The sequence below is a fragment of the Phodopus roborovskii genome, unplaced genomic scaffold (assembly GCF_943737965.1).
Source record: "Phodopus roborovskii unplaced genomic scaffold, PHOROB, whole genome shotgun sequence".
Classification (NCBI taxonomy): Eukaryota; Metazoa; Chordata; class Mammalia; order Rodentia; family Cricetidae; genus Phodopus; species Phodopus roborovskii.
Window position 1 is genome coordinate 13,217,131 of NW_026126460.1, and position 19,367 is coordinate 13,236,497.

At 36.7% G+C, this 19,367-nt stretch overlaps 1 protein-coding gene across 11 annotated transcripts in view; it reads left to right on the top strand.

Annotated features, from left to right (window-relative positions):
* Map2 (microtubule associated protein 2) overlaps positions 1 to 17,524 on the top strand; it is a 58,035-nt gene extending 40,511 nt beyond the window's left edge. For 6 of the 11 annotated variants that reach the window (XM_051190379.1, XM_051190382.1, XM_051190381.1 and 3 more), the window contains exons 9-12: positions 2,108 to 2,448; positions 11,989 to 12,070; positions 16,418 to 16,530; positions 17,023 to 17,524. In XM_051190379.1, the coding sequence (XP_051046336.1) occupies positions 2,108 to 2,448; positions 11,989 to 12,070; positions 16,418 to 16,530; positions 17,023 to 17,238 (752 nt within the window). In that variant the 3' untranslated portion in view covers positions 17,239 to 17,524. Of the gene's footprint in view, positions 1 to 2,107; positions 2,449 to 10,016; positions 10,110 to 11,988; positions 12,071 to 16,417; positions 16,531 to 17,022 lie in introns of all 11 variants that reach the window. The other 5 variants (XM_051190375.1, XM_051190378.1, XM_051190377.1 and 2 more) reach the window with 1 other exon arrangement.
* The last annotated feature ends 1,843 nt before the right edge of the window (positions 17,525 to 19,367 follow it).

The window sequence follows — 19,367 nt, forward strand, 5'->3', positions numbered from 1 at the left end:
TGTCAAATGACCTTTAACATGATATGCTCTGTACAATATATTCAATTACTTTTTATTTCTGGCCCACAATGGACTGATCAGCAATTATAGCAATCTGTGTGGTCTGTATAATGTTCCACTCATTGTCCTGTAGTTTACATTGCTGCTGAGGCTATCTACTAAATCCTATATCAGATTATTACCCCATTTTTTCTATTTAATGAAAGCAGCTACCATTTTTAGCACGTATTAGACACACAACTGTTAACACTTGAGTTAACCATTGTAATGGTTATCTGTTAGCAATGACAAGAAACAAACTTAACAGAGAGGATACCGTATTGGATGTTGTGCAGCTAATACCCAAATGGATTTGGTCTTCAGTCCACTGATAATGTGCCTTAATACCTTAACATTGACTTGGGGGAAACAGTAATAGAGAAATGCTCTATCAAACTATATGGAGACCCCTATCTCTGTGATTGAGGAATTAGTATGTAATGATGGAAACTGCCACTACTATGCTTTTAACAACATTTGCTTTAAAAAAATTTTAATAATAATTGCCCTATTCAGACTTAACTATCATACATGATATTTACTGGTTTTGTCTACAGTGAAAATTTTATTGTCATTAGAACACTTATGCCCAGCACCATTTAATTTTATGAAATATTAGCATTCTTTGAAGTCTATGGTAAGAACACTTTCAAACCCTCAAAACTCTTAACAATTCAAAAATAAACTGTTGAGCTAGCAAGAAGGACATTTAAGAGTTGGTAATCTCCAGGGGAGTGACTTTAATTCCAAATATCTAGGGTTGAAATTGGACATAAACGAGAACCCAGAGGAGGGTAAGACAAGACAAAAGCATCAAGTGTTCCCCAGAGGAACAACTTAAATTATGCCTGTATGTGTTGCTATGAAAACAAAATGGCACCTTCTACATAAATCCACTCCTTTGATTCTCCCTGCTCTTCCCTGTAAGAGGCATTCCTATATAAACTGCTTTATAAAATGTCCTGAGTCAGTGCTGTCTACTGCACTGTGTCTCTTGATAGTGATTATAACCGACATATTGACATCTACAAATATTGGCCCTATTTTAGCTCTGTACAGCAATAGCAAAAACATACATAGGCAATTAGAAAGTCAAGCATTTCACCCTCCTTTGTTTGCCTGCCATCTCCTTAACTACACACTGGAATGCCCTGGCATTTATGCAACCTCTGAAAAGATTTGAAGGGAACAAGTCTATGCAGGAATCTCATGAACTCAGGGAGAAAGGAACATGTGTAATGCTGAATTCAGTTGAGATAAGGATCTTGGTATAATAAAACCCTCTTATTAAATGCATTAGTTTGGAACTATCTGTGCTCTCAATGTAAACTGAGAGATGAACACTGAAACCCACACAAGCTAAAACTATGGGAAATAAATACACAGTTGTGTATTATGTGTACATCTTAATCTCAGAATAGATTGCTTGGGAGGGGAATGAACGATCTGTGTGTGCCATTCAGGAATCTTCCCACAAGCAGAGATCTATATACCTCAATAAATGTGCTGTTTCTAGCTACAGGTCATCCATGTGCCTCAATAACTGTACAAACAGAAGAATAGTTTCCAAGGATTCCCAGTAAGAAGTATGAGACTAAATAGGAAAATGTACAAGTTTTAAATTTGTGTATAAACATACATCTCAAAGTATCACTGGCTTATGAACACAAAGAAAAGAAAGGAGGATCTCGCCTCCTTGGGCATTGCTGTGGTCTTTCATGAAATTCTAAATGCATTTGAATTAAGTAATTTATGAGCACTATGTGTGGAAAGAAGGGTACCTTCAAGGGAACTTTCTAACTCTATGGTATGGCTTTCTTTTCTTTCTTCTCTCTCTCTCTCTCTCTCTCTCTCTCTCTCTCTCTCTCTCTCTCTCTCTCTGTCTCTCTCTCTTGCTCTCTCTCTCGCTCTCTCTCTCTCTCTGTCTCTCTCTCTTGCTCTCTCTCTCGCTCTCTCTCTCTGTCTCTCTCTGTCTCTCTCTCTGTCTCTCTCTCTCTCTCTCTCTCTCTCTCTCTCTCTCTCTCTCTCTGTATATGTGTGTGTGTGTGTTACCCGGTGGCTAACGTAGGGTCAGAGCCTATTCGCAGAGCAGGAAAGAGTGGCACCTCAACCCCTACCACCCCTGGATCTACTGCAATCACGCCTGGAACTCCCCCAAGCTACTCGTCACGTACCCCAGGCACTCCTGGAACCCCCAGCTATCCCAGGACCCCTCATACACCAGGAACCCCAAAATCTGCCATCTTGGTGCCCAGTGAGAAGAAGGTCGCCATCATCCGCACTCCTCCAAAGTCCCCAGCTACTCCCAAGCAGCTTCGGCTTATTAACCAACCACTGCCAGACCTGAAGAATGTCAAATCCAAAATTGGATCAACTGACAACATCAAATACCAGCCTAAAGGGGGTCAGGTAAGAACTTCATAATATCACATACTTGATGTCAAAAATCTTTTTTGCACACAGGAGATGGGGATGTTACAAGTCACCAGTCACTATTCATTGCCGAGTCTGCATCTCATTCAGAGAATCAAGCTTAGGAAATACATTGAAAATTAGTCAATATGTCATTTCTGTCTGATCATTAGTGGATACTAGTTGGCTTAACCAGATGCAAGACTCCTTTAGTTGATTTCTGAATGGGTCTCCGAAGCTTTGTAGATTTGAATATATTACAGTTAACTTGTGATAAAGATTTGAGTTTTCTCTTTCAGATTCAGACCATGAGCTCACATGACTTTTAATTTTAGTAATTGCAATTTTAACTCCTTCTTTTATGACCAATGATACCTTGTGATGTGTTTTACAATTTCCTAATGTTTATTCCAGAATCACAAATTAGTTCACCAAGTTGCTGCTTGCCTATTTATTGCCTAAGTATTGAAAAGGGTAGATAATTCAGGTGATGCTAAACAGACAACTCTGTACAATTCTAGTGAAAAGAACTGTAGCCATGGAAGTTCTACTTAAGAACTGTACTGTTGTGCAAAAAAAAAAAAAATATCTCTTTCCTCCTGGCAGCAGGTCTAGAACAAACACTAATTTGCTTTCTAAGCAGAGGGTTCTGTGTTCTATTCTGACCTAGAACTTGCTTAGACAAAGCCTAGAAGAAAATGATACAAATACTATTTAATATGTCTCAGAATATTACTATACTATTGGATGGTTCAACTTCAAAAGCATTTTTTAATTATTGTTGAAATATGGGACAAAAAGAAATGTCTACCTTTGTGAACAAAAACACAATGCTCCATTAGATGCCAGATTTATCTAAATCTTAGTGCTTTTTTCCCTCATTCCTCCACTGGTCTCCTATAGTTTCTGCTTCTGATTTCTGAGAGCCTTCCTTCTTGCTAAGAAAATTCTATCTTGGGAGGCCTTGGAGAAGGCTCTTGCTGAAGTGTGATATTTTCAAGTATTCCTGCCCACCATTGGTACAAAAATTCCTTGCTGCTTGCTGCTTTATCCTGAGCATTAGCATTCACATTATGATTCTGTTCTAGGAAAGCCCAAAGGCTCACAAAAAAATCAGCTAATGAGCCAGGGCAAAGGACCCCTTTAAGAGCAGTTGTAGTAGTGTCTATAGTCACAGACAGATACATTTCACAGGAAGATGCCATGAAAATATGAGGTGTAAGAAACTTTTAAAGCCAAAACTATAACCCAAATTCTAACAAATTTGATCTGTAATAAAAATACAAGTCATTAAAAGTGACTTGCTGTGTTTCCCAAAGAATGTTGACTATAAACTATCATCCCTTAGAGTCACAAAAAAATGTAATTTGTATGATGTCATAATAGAAACTAACAGGAAATTTTGATAACTATTAAATGACATTGATATGCCAGGCGTTGGTGGCACACACCTTTAGTCCCAACACTAAGGAGGCAGAGGCAGGCAGATTTCTATGAGTTCGAGGCCAGCCTGGTCTACAGAGCGAGTTCCAGGACAGACTCCATAATACAGAGAAACCCTTGTCTCAAAAAAACCAAAAAATTAATTAATTAATTAAAAAATAAAAGGCATTGATAGTATTTTAGAATGTTATATAAATATATGATATGATATGAATTTTATAATATATTACATTCCTTGAGGGTTCCTAAAGGTTATCTGACCCTTTCTACTTTAGTTTTAGCAAGACTCTTTAAATCAGTATAAAAATAAGAGGACATCCATTTACTTCTCTTTTCATTTGTTTATCTCCTCCAAGTTGACCTCCACTAAAGTTGGTAATTCATAAAGTTGGTGTATTCTTTTGATCAGAGATAAAGCATCACCAGAAATTATGCTTAAGGACTAGTTAAGGCATATCAACCAAAATTTATATCATGAACAAAAATAGCTTCTTCTTTCACTGACTAAAAAAGAAGTCACCCTTACTCAGCACAACTCATAAAGAAATCAGACAACCTAGACAACTCAAAAAGAAATCTATAACCAAGAAATGATGTCATGACTTCCATTTCAGAAGCAGGAGGTATTTCTTCAACAAGATGAGAGGCAGAGGGAAAATATCCCACACCCAACTTTTGGTGAATGCTATAAATAAATTTACAAAGGAAAAAAAGGGTAGATGCAATTGAGCTATATTTACAGAAAATATCTAGATCTCAACACTGTAGCATTTTCCTCCAAAGATCCCTGCCCCTTGTAGTGAGTGTATCTTCTCAAATACTGGGAGTAAAGAAAGCCTTTATGTGTGGATGTTTATTAGAGGGTTTGACTTGAGCATTTTACAATTCCTACTTTATAGAATAAATGGAAAATTCTTTGTGTTAGGGTGTCATAGAATAGCCAAGTGATCTGGTTGCATTGAGAAAAAAACATCAAAACCACTAACATGCTGCTTTCAATTACAAGTATAGGGCAGCAGCAGCCAGTCCAGAACCATCAAAGAAGACAAAGCAATCCTATACTCTGTGTAGAAAATGGGTTTTATAACAATGGAGTGCAGAAATGTGGCAACTTGGTTATTTGTCTCCAATTGGAATATTTGTTGCTTTCTGTATACAGTTTTTGTACTGGTTTCTTATCTCTTATGTTAAAGTCTGTGTCACCAGAAAAGTTCAACACAGTTAACTGAAGCAAACTAGTGACTGATGGGATAGATGAGTTAGTAGAAAATATGATGAGCTTTGCAGAAAGTAATGTTAATCCTGTCAGCCCAAACATGGGCTCATTCTACTGAGGAGAAAAAAAAAAAAAAAAAAAAAAAAACACAACCATGGATTCGCTGGAGAAAGCAAACTTGGCTCATTTAACTCAAAGCATAACTGCATCCCATATTTTATATGGGAACTCTCTGTGGCAAGGTCCTCAATCTCAATTTAATCAGTCTTAATTAATATTCTCCTTTTAAGAAGTATATGAAACAAACATGTAACAAGAAAATTTAGGCAACTTCTGTTTTACCTTTTCTGTGAAACAAAGAAATAGCATGTATTGGGACCTCTCTCTCTCTCTCTCTCTCTCTTTCATCATCTGTATTATCAGGATTATTTTAAAAACACAGGGTCTTTGGGGTGTGATATTACACACAGTGTATCATTCCAGCACTAGGGAAACAGCAACTGGAAGATTCCAAGTCCAAGGCCAGCCTGGGCTACACAGTAAAACCCTGACAACAGAAACAGCCTAAGTTCTATGTCTGTGCAGTAGCTGTGCATTACAAATGGAACCAGTCAACAGAACCTGTTTTCTCAGACTGTTCATTATTAAATGGCTAGAGAAAGCAAAGCTGTGGCTATGCCTGTGAATTTGATTGATGGCCTTGTGAATTCTCAGTTATTGCCTCAATCTGTCTTTCTCAGAGTAGCTGGGCCAAAGATAGTGGGATCTCCAAGAAAGACTAAGGCAAAGAGAGTAGGTAGACTGTTTTCTAGCTCACATATGAAGACTTAATCAATGAGATTGCCAACTGATCTATGACAGAAGTACAAGAGAGCAAGGCATGGCCTCTAAATCTTAAAAACTGGACAAGTTTTATAGTGACTTCTCTTGTCTTCCTCTACTGCCTTACTTTCATTTAACTATTTAAGGCTATGGTAAATGATAAATAGATGGATAATTAAATAATTTAGAATTGAAAATAATGTCAGTTACCCTCGTCTGAAAGGGGGAGCTATTCACTGAAGTTCTTTACACTCTGCTGTAAAGCCTTATTTACTGATCGTGTTGACCTTTCTGTCACTAAAGCCATTGCTATCTCAAAACAAAAGGTCCTTACACCAGTGAGCCTGTCTTTATTCAACAGAGATTGAAAAACTATATAATTCAAAGGTCTTTTGTAGGGTAACCGGACTTCTAGAGCTATGTTTGTAAATATCAATTATTCAAACCCCTGAGAAAATTATTACTTTGAATTCACAAAACTGAAATCTGTGCTCTCCCATTTTGTTTGCTATTTATTCATTCAGCCAAACAAGGACATGAATAGCCTAGACCTCAGGATGCAGTGGGAAGCTGGGCAGATTGTTTAGAAGTTAATTCACTTCAATGACCTGGTCTTCTATGCCTTAGAATTTTCTAAAAATTTAAATGAAGGGAAAACATCAATATGAAGGAATTACCATGTAGGACTTTGAAAAGACTCATTGCTTGCTGACTGTCTCGAATTACAATATTTGCTATGTCCCTTCCATGTCCTGTTGGGGGCTGTTTCTGAAGTCTTGAAGTATGTCAAATGATAAAACTTTCTAAGACCTCAGCATTGCCTACTCAACACAATGGCTGAGGTCACACTTTCTGTGCTGTATAATAAGCTGATATTGATACAGTCTGTATGATAAAATCAGCCCCTTCTTCAACTTACTCTTTCCCTCTAGAATTTTACGCTAATTCTGCATGTGACATAAATTTATTTCAACTTCACTGTCTACTTAAGAAGACCTATTACTTACATGAATTTTGAGGACATTATAGGCTGGATTAATTAAATTCCAAATTGACTGTAGTAGTTCTAAACCCAAACATGTACACATGAGAATATAAACTTTTCAGATGAGTGAATCTTCTAGAACATCACCAACATGGCTGACTTCTTGTCTTCAGGATATCTGACATAGGCTTGCTTTTATTTTAACTGATGGTTTTAAGCAACCAGATGAGTATTCCAGTGGAATAGGAGTTGTATTTGAGAAAGGCAGGTAATTTGTAGTCAAAGGAGAGCTTCATTCTAAGACGTGCTGAGAAATAATCAACACCTAAGGAAATCATTGTCCACCACTTTTTTCACAAATCTCATGAGACAAATTCAGCTGGGAGAAGACAGCAACATTTGTTGCAACTTATGTCCATCCCTCCAGGGCATTTGAAGATTGCAGAGTGCTGATTTTGTATAATATATACTGATTTTGTCTGTATATTAGCAATGGAGCCAACATGTGCTTCTTTAGATAAAGACAGACTCCTCAGTGTGTTAAAATGAATAAGTATCTCAGGGTACAAGAAATTCAAGTTGATACCAGGATAAATGTCTCTGGCTTGTTTTGTTTTGCTAAAAATGGACCTTCAAGGATTTGTCAACTTTCATTTTACAGGTTCCATAATTTCTAAGTAACTACTTAGATTGGCTCTTTTCTGACCTTTTCCTAAAATAACCCCATTTTATTTTGTGGGAGGAATGGTAGTTCTTCTAAAGGAACAGTTTATCATGGTTATAATTTGTCACAATTAAACACTATGCTGAAGTCCCACTAGAGTCATATAAATATCTAGAAATTGATTATGTACTTCTCAAGCAAGGTAGAAGAACAGATAGAATTAGTAGGAATTTTAAACTTCTGATCAAATTTCTAAACTTCTGATCTAAATTTCATTATTGACCTATACTTATGTACCACCTCAAAATTATATGACTGCTATCTGAATAAAAAAATCAACTAAGCTATTGAATCACCAATATCTGAGTAAAATACAAGAGACTAAAATCACCTTTCAGCATTTAAATTTAGTCATTATGTAACATGGGGGACTTTATTTTTATTTGTCATCCTTTGCCTCATTTTAAATAAAAATGTTATGAAGTTATTGCAATACATAGATTTGTAAAAAATATATCATTATTCATGCCCAAAGCCAGTTTCACCTTATAAACTGAGTAGAGATCTACCATTAAAAAAGGACCAGATAAGTTTTTCACTGGAAAAAAAATGAACAAAAGTAAGTTTTTTTTTAATTATAGGATTTTGAGATTCTAGAACATCCTAAATGATATTGGCAAGGTGAGTCTTTTGGATTAAATCATTTATTTTGGAAATCACAAAAATTGTCAAATAGTTAATTAAACGTTAGGGTTGGGCAGATCTGTGTAGCTGAACTTGGATTTCCATTCTTACAGTGAGTGAATCAGAATCAGTGTTGGTGTTCCAATGATTTAGTGGTGAGTCACTTGAGACTTTAGTGATTAAACTGAAATTCATGAAATAAAATTAGAAATATCTTTCATCACCAGAGATTAATAAAATGGCTCATATAGATTCTATTTCATTTCCAGAATTATTTAAAATATTACGAGGCATAATAAATGGAGATGATTTGCCTTCTGAAGGTAATATATGATTGAAGTTTTAAAAGCAACTACTTCCACCACATCTGTAAAACTCTTAGAACGAGGTATATTAAATGGTAGCTGTGCATCCTGTGCTATCCCCATAGCTTTTACATTGAAAGTTTTGTTATACCCTAGAGAGCAGCCTAGCCATCATGTCTTCTGAATATCAATGCTGACAAGAGGTCCTTGCCTTGGGCTCCTGATGAGAGCTGCCAATGATAACTCTCTGTAAGGGACAAGCTGTCTTGTTCATGTTAGACAGGCACCGTGATTTAAGCCTTGCCAAGCTAAAAATAGAATTCCATGCCCTTTTGAATTTTAGACTCTTTTCTGCAAACACTCATAGACTTGTTAATACTCTCAAGAAAACTATACATTTAAACTAAAGCTATTAAGAGTTTGTACAGAAGATAAACTGTACCTTAAAGACATAACAATGTGATTTTTTTTTAAGCTATGGGGGAGATGTATCCAAAAAATAAAAAAAATAAAAAAGGATAGCAATGATCATAACAAAAACTAAATTATTCTTTCTATGTTTATTTTGTTTGTCCTTCAAAACATGCTAAGTTCAAAAGACAGATGAAAGAAATTATAACAGCTGTGACTGTCATACAGTATGTTACAAAACACAGTAATGTTTTTCCAGGTCCTGATTTGCTGTGGTTTTCAGGATGAATGCTTGACTTCCTGATATAAAATAAAGCATTTTGCTTCATGTCTTGAGGCAGCAACCAAAGCCTAGATGATGTTTAGGTGTTTTCTTAACTTCGCATATGTAAGGAATGCTTCCAAATGGTCACTAAATGGATAATGGTTGCTCAGAAACTGTTGCCAACAGGGGGCTTTTAAAAGGCACAGTCACAGTCAAAGCAGCCCCAGGGGGTTCTTTGTTGACCTTCCTAAGGATCCAGGAATTCTTGCATGAGTGAGAATCCTGACTTGGAGCTGTCAGCCAGACCAAGCTTGAGCCTCACTTATGCATTGAAGGCTAACAGAACAGTCAAATGCAGGCGGTGATTAGTAACTGAAGGCAGCCTGGGCTGAGAGTAACACTGGCATGTTCTCCAAGGTCTTGGGGCTCGCCTGTATTGTACTACACCACTGAGCAAACCAGAGCCCCAGCATTTCCAGCCTCCCCAACACAAATGACCCAAGTATTATTTTCTCATTCTTCCCATTTTTAGATTATATCTATATAGAAGACCTAACGCTCCAGAGCTCTTGGCCTTCGGGATTCCAGGAAAACAGGAATTCATACTGTATGACATATCTACCGTTCAATTACAGACATAGTTACAGTGTAGTTTCTTCTTCTACATGACCGTGGGTGGAAGGGAGTTGAGGGTCTCTATAGTACTTCGCATTCTGGTTCCCCTCTGCCCAGTATCTGGAAAGAAAAATGTTACCTCCAATTCCTTTTAGGTTAGGATTTTAAGCAAGAAGATCGATTTTAGCAAAGTTCAGTCAAGATGTGGTTCCAAGGATAACATCAAACATTCTGCTGGGGGTGGAAATGTAAGTAGATGCTCCTCTGAGAAAGATGTCTTCAAAGTGTGTGCAGCCTCCAGCACAACCAGCACCTCTTTCTTTGTATTCCTCATGACACACTGATTCCTCAGCAGTGTGGTGGCTTGCTCTCTGGGTGATGGATTTCCCATCCTTTCCTGTGTGATCAGTTGAGAAAGCAAAGCTGGTTAGATGCATCATGGTTTTTCTAGGGGATGGCTACCCTCCTCACCTGCTAACTGTTTCTTGGCTTTTTGAGTCATCAGTAGAAGTATTGCTGTCTCTTTTCCTCTGAACAACTGAGCCAGTCTCACACTTCTCTAACTTCATTTAAATTACTCTTGAGGCAAAGACTGGTATCCTTGAATGTGCTCAGTATGTGTGTGTGATGTCAATCCCCCATGCTTCATTATTCATGAAAGATGGGATGTCTTTTAGAATAACACAAAATTGGCAAAGCATGGCTCATCTAGAATTCACAGTAAAAAGACTGCAGTGCTAGCCCATATTTTATCCTGATGGGATTTCTTCCTCTTTCATTTAGTGTAAATATTATCCTATGAAAAGAAATGAATACTGAATCCGTATTTGTTACCTGTTGGAAGAGGCAGAGTGGAAATAGTCAGTTAAGCTCAAGCTAAAGAAATCATGTCTCCCCATAAAATAAGAATAATTACAAAAGGTGAATCTGCCATCTAAACATGAGAGTCTGGTGATCTGTGGTTTAAGTAATATACAGAACATCAGATCCTGAACCTTCAGTAATCTAAGATTCCTTCTTCTCACTCTTTAACTGGACAGACATGGATTTAAACATGAAAAAAGAAAAGATTAGCCCCTTCCATACCAAGCAGTTACTGAAAATAAAAGCAGCCTGAGCATCAACCCTCTCCCATGAGAATGCTACCATAGTATTAACTGGGCTCCATCATGGATACTGGTCTATGCCTTGGAACCAGTACCCACACTGACTTGGTTGCTCTCATGAGTATAAGTGTGCATGAAATCATGTGATATTACAGGGAAGAAGCTTTCATACAATTTATTCCCTTGAGGGCAGCAGAAGATGGACCATGCTGCCCTATGTGGTGAATGCCTCTGGTCCAAATACAGCAGTAAAGAATAAATTCAGATAACATAAGATCTTAGGTGGGAGCTTCCAACCTGCAAAACAGTAGTCTTACATATCCTTTAAGAGAGGAATTATCATTTTTGTTGTGCATATTTCCTGTGTCTGAGGGATTCTTATGTTTGGAGTTTGACAGACACAGGACCACTCCAATGGATAATAGAAAACTGCTTCAAATATTGACAAATTGAACATTTTAATGAAACAAAAATGCAAAAGCAGTATCATTTTCTAACTCGGTATACAAGAAAAAGTCTATTTAGCCAAGATAAGGGAAGAGTTTAGTAAAGTCCACTTAGAGCTTTCTTTGTCTACTTGCTGGTCTTGTTACTCTACACAGCCTTAGTCTCTTCTATATAAAAGTCACCTTGTGAATAATAACCCATCCTTCTCTTGGCTCTTTGCTATGGAAGAATTTAACATGGTGGGGCTTTTCTCAGGGGACGCTTGCCTTATTAATACAAATGTCCCCACACTCTTATGGCGTTATCTATTTTCTACTAATAATATTTCTATTCCAGGGTTTTCACTTACTTGGGTTCTTCTTTCCAGTTTGAAATAGGGGAAATGGATGGGAAAGTGTGTGTGTGTGTGTGTGTGTGTGTGTGTGTGTGTGTGTGTGTGTGTGTCTGTGTCTGTGTGTGCGTGTGTTTCTGATTGTTAAATGTTACAAGTGTGAGTAGATGTCCAGATTTGTGTTCAGCTTGGGGGCTTTCCATGTCAAGGGTATCTAAAGTTCATTTTCTGTGATTCACACAGGTACAAATTGTTACTAAGAAGATAGACTTAAGCCATGTGACATCCAAATGTGGCTCTCTGAAGAACATCCGTCACAGGCCAGGTAAAAAAATAGGATATAACAACTGAATAATACTTAGTTGGATTGAAGAAGAAAACAAGCAGAATTCTTGATGTTTTTGTGAAAACCCCGAGTGAAAAGATGTTTCAAGGTCTTGATACTTCATGCTTTTGTGAATAGAAATTTAAGTCCAAACTGTCAAAAAGAGTCTCCTTTTGAGATCAGTGAACCTAATTACCTGGAAGCAACCACATGTATAGAACAATAGAGTTCTTTCAGAATGTGTAGACTGCAAAATATATGGAGTCTGTACATAAGAACAGTGATCGAGAACAGCATTTCCCAATATTTTTCCTAAAATTATGCTTTCTGCATTGTGTAAAATAGGGATTGGGTGTCACAACTAAAGAAAGTCATTTATCTGATTCTTTCTCCGATTCATTCTTGAGTGAAAAAGCACTGGGACTCCTCAGCAGAAGACAACATGTTGCAGTTTACTTGATTCTAGGCTCTCCTTTCTTCTGTGGGTATCTCATAGGATAGTATTTCTAAGTAGAACTTAAATCCCCACTTGCCATTGTGGGGAATCTTCATTTCAAAAGTATGAATATGACATAAGTCATTTTTTTTATCTGAAGAGCACAAATGGTTTATTTATCCAAACCTATATAATAACGGAAAACTGTCAAATGTTCAATGTTTTTGAGACTATTTTCACACTGTACAATTTATAACATAACATTGGATTGCAGGATAGCAAAGTAATTAGCTTTAACCACCTGATTGGCATTAAACCAAATGAAGATTAGTAGATTAACTATCATCTCAAATATTGTCAAAAGTAAGGTATAACAATAATTGAGCTGAGACTTCTAGATAGGAAATTATTAATACTCTTTAGATTGGATACAAAGATGGGTAGAACATATCTCAGAGTGAACAATTACATTAGAAATAGTTGGAAATGAGTCTTCACTGTACCAAAGGTTGTTCACGACAAGTCAAGGATATTGAATCTTTGTATATGGTATTTGCACTGCTGGATACAGAATTGTACCAGTGGATCCATTCACTCTCATAAGCCACAAGGGCACATTCCTTAGTTCAGATCTTCAAAACACCCTCTCCATAGCTGGTCTACCACTGAGTTATTAACTACTACTGTTTAGTTCATAGCATAACTTGGGTAGTTTGCCACATTGTCAATTTTCTTACAGAATTCAAAAGAAAATGCTGGTTTTGTTGATTCTAGACAGATAGAATTAGTCAAATTCACCTGGAGTTTAGATGCATAAAAACCATCATAGAGATAAAGGCAATATTCTGTGTGTGATTTACTAGACATAAAAGGCTATTGTCACAGACTCCCACTTGTTTCTAAATCCAGTTTGTCTATAACTAATTTGAATGACTAAATTCATAAAGGAAATGTCAGTGTGCTGATCCTTGACAATAGCAATCTTTTCACAAAGTTGTTGTGCAGCTTTGTACAATATCTACACTGAAAGTAAAGGAAACAGTTCAGCACCCGAGGGTACAAATGGAAATATCAACACTTTAAAGCCTGATGAAGATTATAGTTTTTCATAATAACTACGGAAGGTAGCTGTCAAAGTATTTTAAAAGCAGAGGCATATATCTCTAAATTTAAATAGGCTTGTCTAAATGTTACATAAGACTAGTGAAAAACCAAGAGAGATAGCCTGATCAAGCTTCCTTTGTTGGATATGGTTTGTGTCATTAGTATATTATTTTTCTTTCTCTTTAAGAAAAAGTTCAATAACATTTTAACCAAACTATGTTGACACTGCACACAGTCAAAGAAAGGAATATTGGGAAGGCAATTTCTACCAAAAGCTACCAAAAAGTGCAAGAATAATATTCCAAAGCAATTAATATCCTTAGTTAAAAAGGCCCAACATTCCCCAGCTAACCAAGGCGATTACATTTGTATGAATCATTATGAAGGAAGTTAATCCCCCAACAATCAACAAGTGAGACCCACAGGCTAGGTAAAACACAGGAAGAACAATGCTCCATGAAATAATGCATATTTTGAGTTATGTCCCTTACATGTGAATTACATAGTAGTTTATATACCCTACGTTTCAGGAGGAAAAAATGAGTGCTTTTGAAAATATAGTTCAATACCTTACAATTACAAGAGGATCCTGGCCAAACAGTTGGGTATTGGCATAAATGTTTAGAGTTAGAACAAAAAAGACATCACAAGCTAAGAGACATGTAATTAAAACTTAATGAGACCTCTTTCATCACCTGGTAGGAAGGATACTATCATTAAGAAAGTTTTGTCAAGTTGAGCCTACTCCATTGTCTGTGGGTTAGAACTGATCCTTGAAATTTGCTCGAAAGTGGGAAAATCATCTGCATAATCTGTGCCAATGAACAACTGACCCCTTGATACATCAAGAATTCTAAATTGAGCCAGGCATGGTGGGGCACACCTTTAATCCAGCACTCAGGAGGTAGAGGCAGATCTCTATGAGTTCAAGGCCAGCCTGTTCTGGTCTACAACTGTCTCCAAAAAAAAAAAAAAAAAAAAAAAGAAAGAAAGAAAAAGAAAAAAGAAAGAAAGAAAGGAAAGAAAAGAGAAAAGAAAAAGAATTCCAAATTGAAAGGTATTAATGTTTTTATAGATCCTTAGATCCTTGCAATCATTTTTCTAAATCAAACTCCCCATGAAAATTTCTGATTAAGTCTGATTAAAGGATCAAGATGCACTTCTGAACAAATGTGTGTGGCTGAAACCAAGCATTCCATGAAGATCTCTTAGGTGCAGATAAATAAAAAAAGATTCTGCTCTACCTTTCTAAGTCAAAGACATCAGCAAACACTCAGCCATGGTTAAGAACGGTCTGAGAGGCACTGAATAACTACTTTGTGTAGAAGAACGAAGAAACCCCTACATGTGAGAGGGGTCTGCAGGGATGGAGAAAACAACTGTAAAGGGTGCTCATGACGCCATAACCATCAGCAGATTCTTACATGTCAAACTGTTAGAAATATATAAAATAGCCTGACCAAAAGCCTGTCTCAGTGTTACCTTAACAGTGGCAGTGTCAGCATCTGTATGAGAATCCATTCAAAGTCATAGCCTAGCACCCTATATGCTAATTTAAGGTAGACCTTAAAAGTAGTTGTATAACATGCAATTCTTGACTCGTTTCATCAGCAAAGTTGTTGAGGTTGAAAATGTACAAATGAGCGCAGTCTTCTCTCATTTCTGGATGATTGACGTGAGACTCCATGTGGATACCTGGATCCTCAGCTCCCTTACATAAAATGGCATAGATTTCTCTCCCCTTCTGTATATTTTAAATCATCTCATTATTACTGATAGCATCTAACACAATCTAAATGTATAAATCTTGATGGTAGAATATTCAGGAAATAATGATAAGGAAAATGTTCTGCAGATGTCCGATACAGATGCAATTTTTTTTCAAGTGTTTTCAAACCCAAGGATGCAGAATTGCAGATACAGAGAACTAACTGTTTGTTGATTGTATATCCACTGTCCCAGTTTTCTTTCTGTTGCTGTTGAATACCATAGCTAAAAGCCATGGGGAGGGGGGGAAAGGGTTCATTTCATCATGCACTTCTAGGTCACAGTCCATTGTGGAGGGAAACAAGGAAGTAAAGCAAAAACTAATGCAGAAGCCATGAAGACATATTGCTTGCTGGGTGCTTTCTGACTTCTTTATTGGCTCATATTCGTCTAGATTTCTCACAGCCCAGGTCTGCCTGCTCCAGGATGGTCCCTCCCACAGTAGGCTGGGCCTTGCCATAACCATCAACAGTCGATATCTTAACAGACAGGGCCACAGACCACTCTGATCTGGACAAGCCCTCAATTAAGATGCTTTCAGATAACTCTAGGTGTGTCAAGTTCACAGCTGTCTAGGAATGCACCATTATAGCCTAAAAGTTTTTTTTTTAGACAAGTGACTTTTTAATCATGAAGATCAATAAAGAATAGTTTCATTTCCACTTAATTTGTTCTAGTAAAAATAAAAGAGTAGATGTCCAAAGTTTTAGCAAAGATGCAATAGGATATTTTCTTCTTGTGTTATTTTTAGAAGTATTATGACAGGAAAACTTCTCTGGTTTCTAAGGCAGACACAGATAAAGAATAATGAATAATATGTGAAGCAATCTATACAATGATATAAGAAGAATGCCATTATCTTGACTCATAATGGGAAATGGTGTAGTCTGAAAATTGAACAGATTCCTCTCATGTCTAGTTACAAGAGTGAAATGTAATGTCTCTGGCATTCTATGTGGTTCTTCCTTTTGTGAGAATAGCTTTCATAAATATAAGATTTCATTTCAGCAAGGAATTTGAAATGCTTTCTCCTCTTGAAGGTGGTGGACGTGTGAAAATTGAGAGTGTAAAACTGGATTTCAAGGAAAAGGCCCAAGCTAAAGTCGGTTCACTTGACAATGCTCACCACGTACCTGGAGGTGGTAATGTGAAGGTAAGAGATGAGGCCATGAACCAGTCATGTGTTTGTGTGAACACATTTCTTATGAAATATTCCTTTTTAAATCATTTCCTTTATTTTTGAAATTATAATATAATAAATATAGCATAATTATATCATTTCTCCCTTTCCTTTCCTCTCTCTGAATCCTTCATTCTCTTTCAAATTTATAACCAATATTTTTAAATAATTGTTCTTACATACATATATGTATGTTTATATACATACATGTCCCTAAATGGAAAAACCTACGACTACCACTTTAGTAGCCCAGCATAATCCCTAACTACATTTTGAAATAGCTTGATCAAAATGGATCTTTAGTTAAAGAAGGTGTCAAACAAGAAGGGGGCGGGGTGCATAACTGAATAGATAGCAGCAGAACTGAATAGATAGCAGATTCTTATCAGCTGTGGGATATGGAGAAAGAGCTGGGGACTGGTGAAGATGCTTGAACTAATGAAGACAAATATTTCCCTTAAACAGATTGACAGCCAAAAGTTGAACTTCAGGGAGCATGCAAAGGCCCGTGTAGACCATGGGGCTGAGATCATCACACAGTCCCCAAGCAGGTCGAGCGTGGCATCGCCCCGACGACTCAGCAATGTCTCCTCTTCTGGAAGCATCAACCTGCTCGAATCCCCTCAGCTTGCCACTTTGGCTGAGGATGTCACTGCCGCGCTTGCTAAGCAGGGCTTGTGAATACTTCTCCTTTAGCACTGGAGTAATATTTAGGCATGAGCTCTTGGCAAGAGTGGGCTCTGAGCAGGTGTCATATTCATTCTTTACAAACCATAGATAAATAATCTCACCCCCAAACTGTAGTAATTGTTACAATTTTATATAAAAAAATGAATAGTATATGCAGAAAATGACCTGATTTCCATCCTCAACAGGAACACATGGCTTTACATGGATACAATTGGACAATTATTTTCGCTCTGCTCTGTTTTGCATGGAGTACTATTATTATTTTTAAAATTGCATTTTTACCTTTCATGTGCCTGAAGGCTATCCAAGTCATTCTGAAAGGCCTTGTTAAAAATCCAAGCTGCTCATTTCACTATTCTGTTTATGGTTGGAAAGATTAAAAACTGTGCATTGTCACTTAAGACAGGTTCAATGACATCAAGGAGTCTGAAAGAGCATGTGAGAAACACATTTTCAAAGTGTTACTTTGTGTAAATGGGAAGAAAGATGCAGCTAAGTTATTAACACTTGGGACCTGGATGATTATATCAGAGTATGCCATCCCTATAAATTATTTAACTAAAAGCTAGATATAAAGCTTTGGAGCTGTGGTTGATGAAGCAGTGTTAAGTGCATTTCTTAGGATTGATGCACTTTCCGTCAGGATGGGCTTGTGTCTGATTAGAATGTCAGTTGATTGGCTACATTTGTGTCCACACAATCAGTTTCACACCCCCAATCCATCTGTTTGATACAGTATTATAGATATAAATATATATATATTTCTCTGTGGCCATTTGTGATACTTCCTCATATACTTGAATATGATACTTCTTTATTCACAGTATCTGTGTCTCCTACACCCTTTGGTGTTGCAATTTTAGGTATGTGAAAGTAGATGTTAGCAGGGTTCTCTCCCTAATTTAAAAATACATTTGAAAAAAGACAAAACGTTTTAGCATGAAGTTGCTTTCTGTAACAACTCAAAGCTGTAACCCTGTTTTAGTGGCAGAGTCAAGTCTCTCCTGTGATGCTAGAACATTTCATTTTTCTTTGCTTTCACCAACATGGAGTTTGTGGAGTGGGTCCAGTTATACATAAAAGGGTTTCCAGGTCATTGGTTCGAAGATTATGGATTTATCTCATGTTTAATCACTGAATAGTTTGGGTTTGTTCCTATACTCATCCATGAAACAGGTTTCTTTTTATTGTTTCCTCCCTTTCTTCTTTTTATTTTTTCCATTTGCTAAAGTTGAAACTATGAATGATGATTTTGGATCTATTTTCCAGTTCTCCAAATAGTATTTGTTCATTAAATTCTCTGGTAGAAGATAGCTGTATTCCTTACCTCTATGACCCCTTGATCAAAAAGGAAAAATACAACATATTGGAAAACTACATTGATATAATCTTTGAGACACAGATAACTAAATCCATCTTCCCAGAATTCAACGTTGAAGTCTGTTCAAGAACATGGTATGACTTACTTATCAGTAAATACTATTTTTTTATTTTATATAAGTTTAGACATCACAATTAAATTAATTTATTTACAAATCATATTTAATGAATAAGAAATAGTCAGTGGACCAAAATAGGATAAAGCATTATCAAACTTGGTGGACTTTTTAAAATATTTTATTTGTTCTTTTTCTTGCTCAGGATTGGTAGACTGAATCTGAAAAGTTAAATAAAAGAAGTTGGCTAGGTTTTTTTTTAATGTCTATGAGGCAAATCAAGGAGAAGACGAGTAAGAACAGGACAGAGAGGTATGTGGGTATTTAAGAGAGAAGTAAAAAAGATGCAAAAGCAGAGAAACACTGGTGGCATTTTGGTGACCCATTGAGTATTACAGCCAATGTGACAGTCACACGGAAAACTCAACATCAAACCAGGGCAGTCTTCTCAGCGAGGAGGAGGTTGACACACACAAAAAGGATATCCTTGTTTGTAAAGCAGTTATTTTTAAAATAACTTTAATGTCTGTTTTTACTCTGGACAATTCATTCATTACCTTCTCTTGAAATGCACAAGAAATGGAAGATGGGATAATGGTGTGTGGAGAAGTCCATTCTTTTTTCTTTTCTTTTTCTTTTTCTTTCTTTCTTTTTTTTTTTTTTTTTTTTTTTTTTAATGTTTTA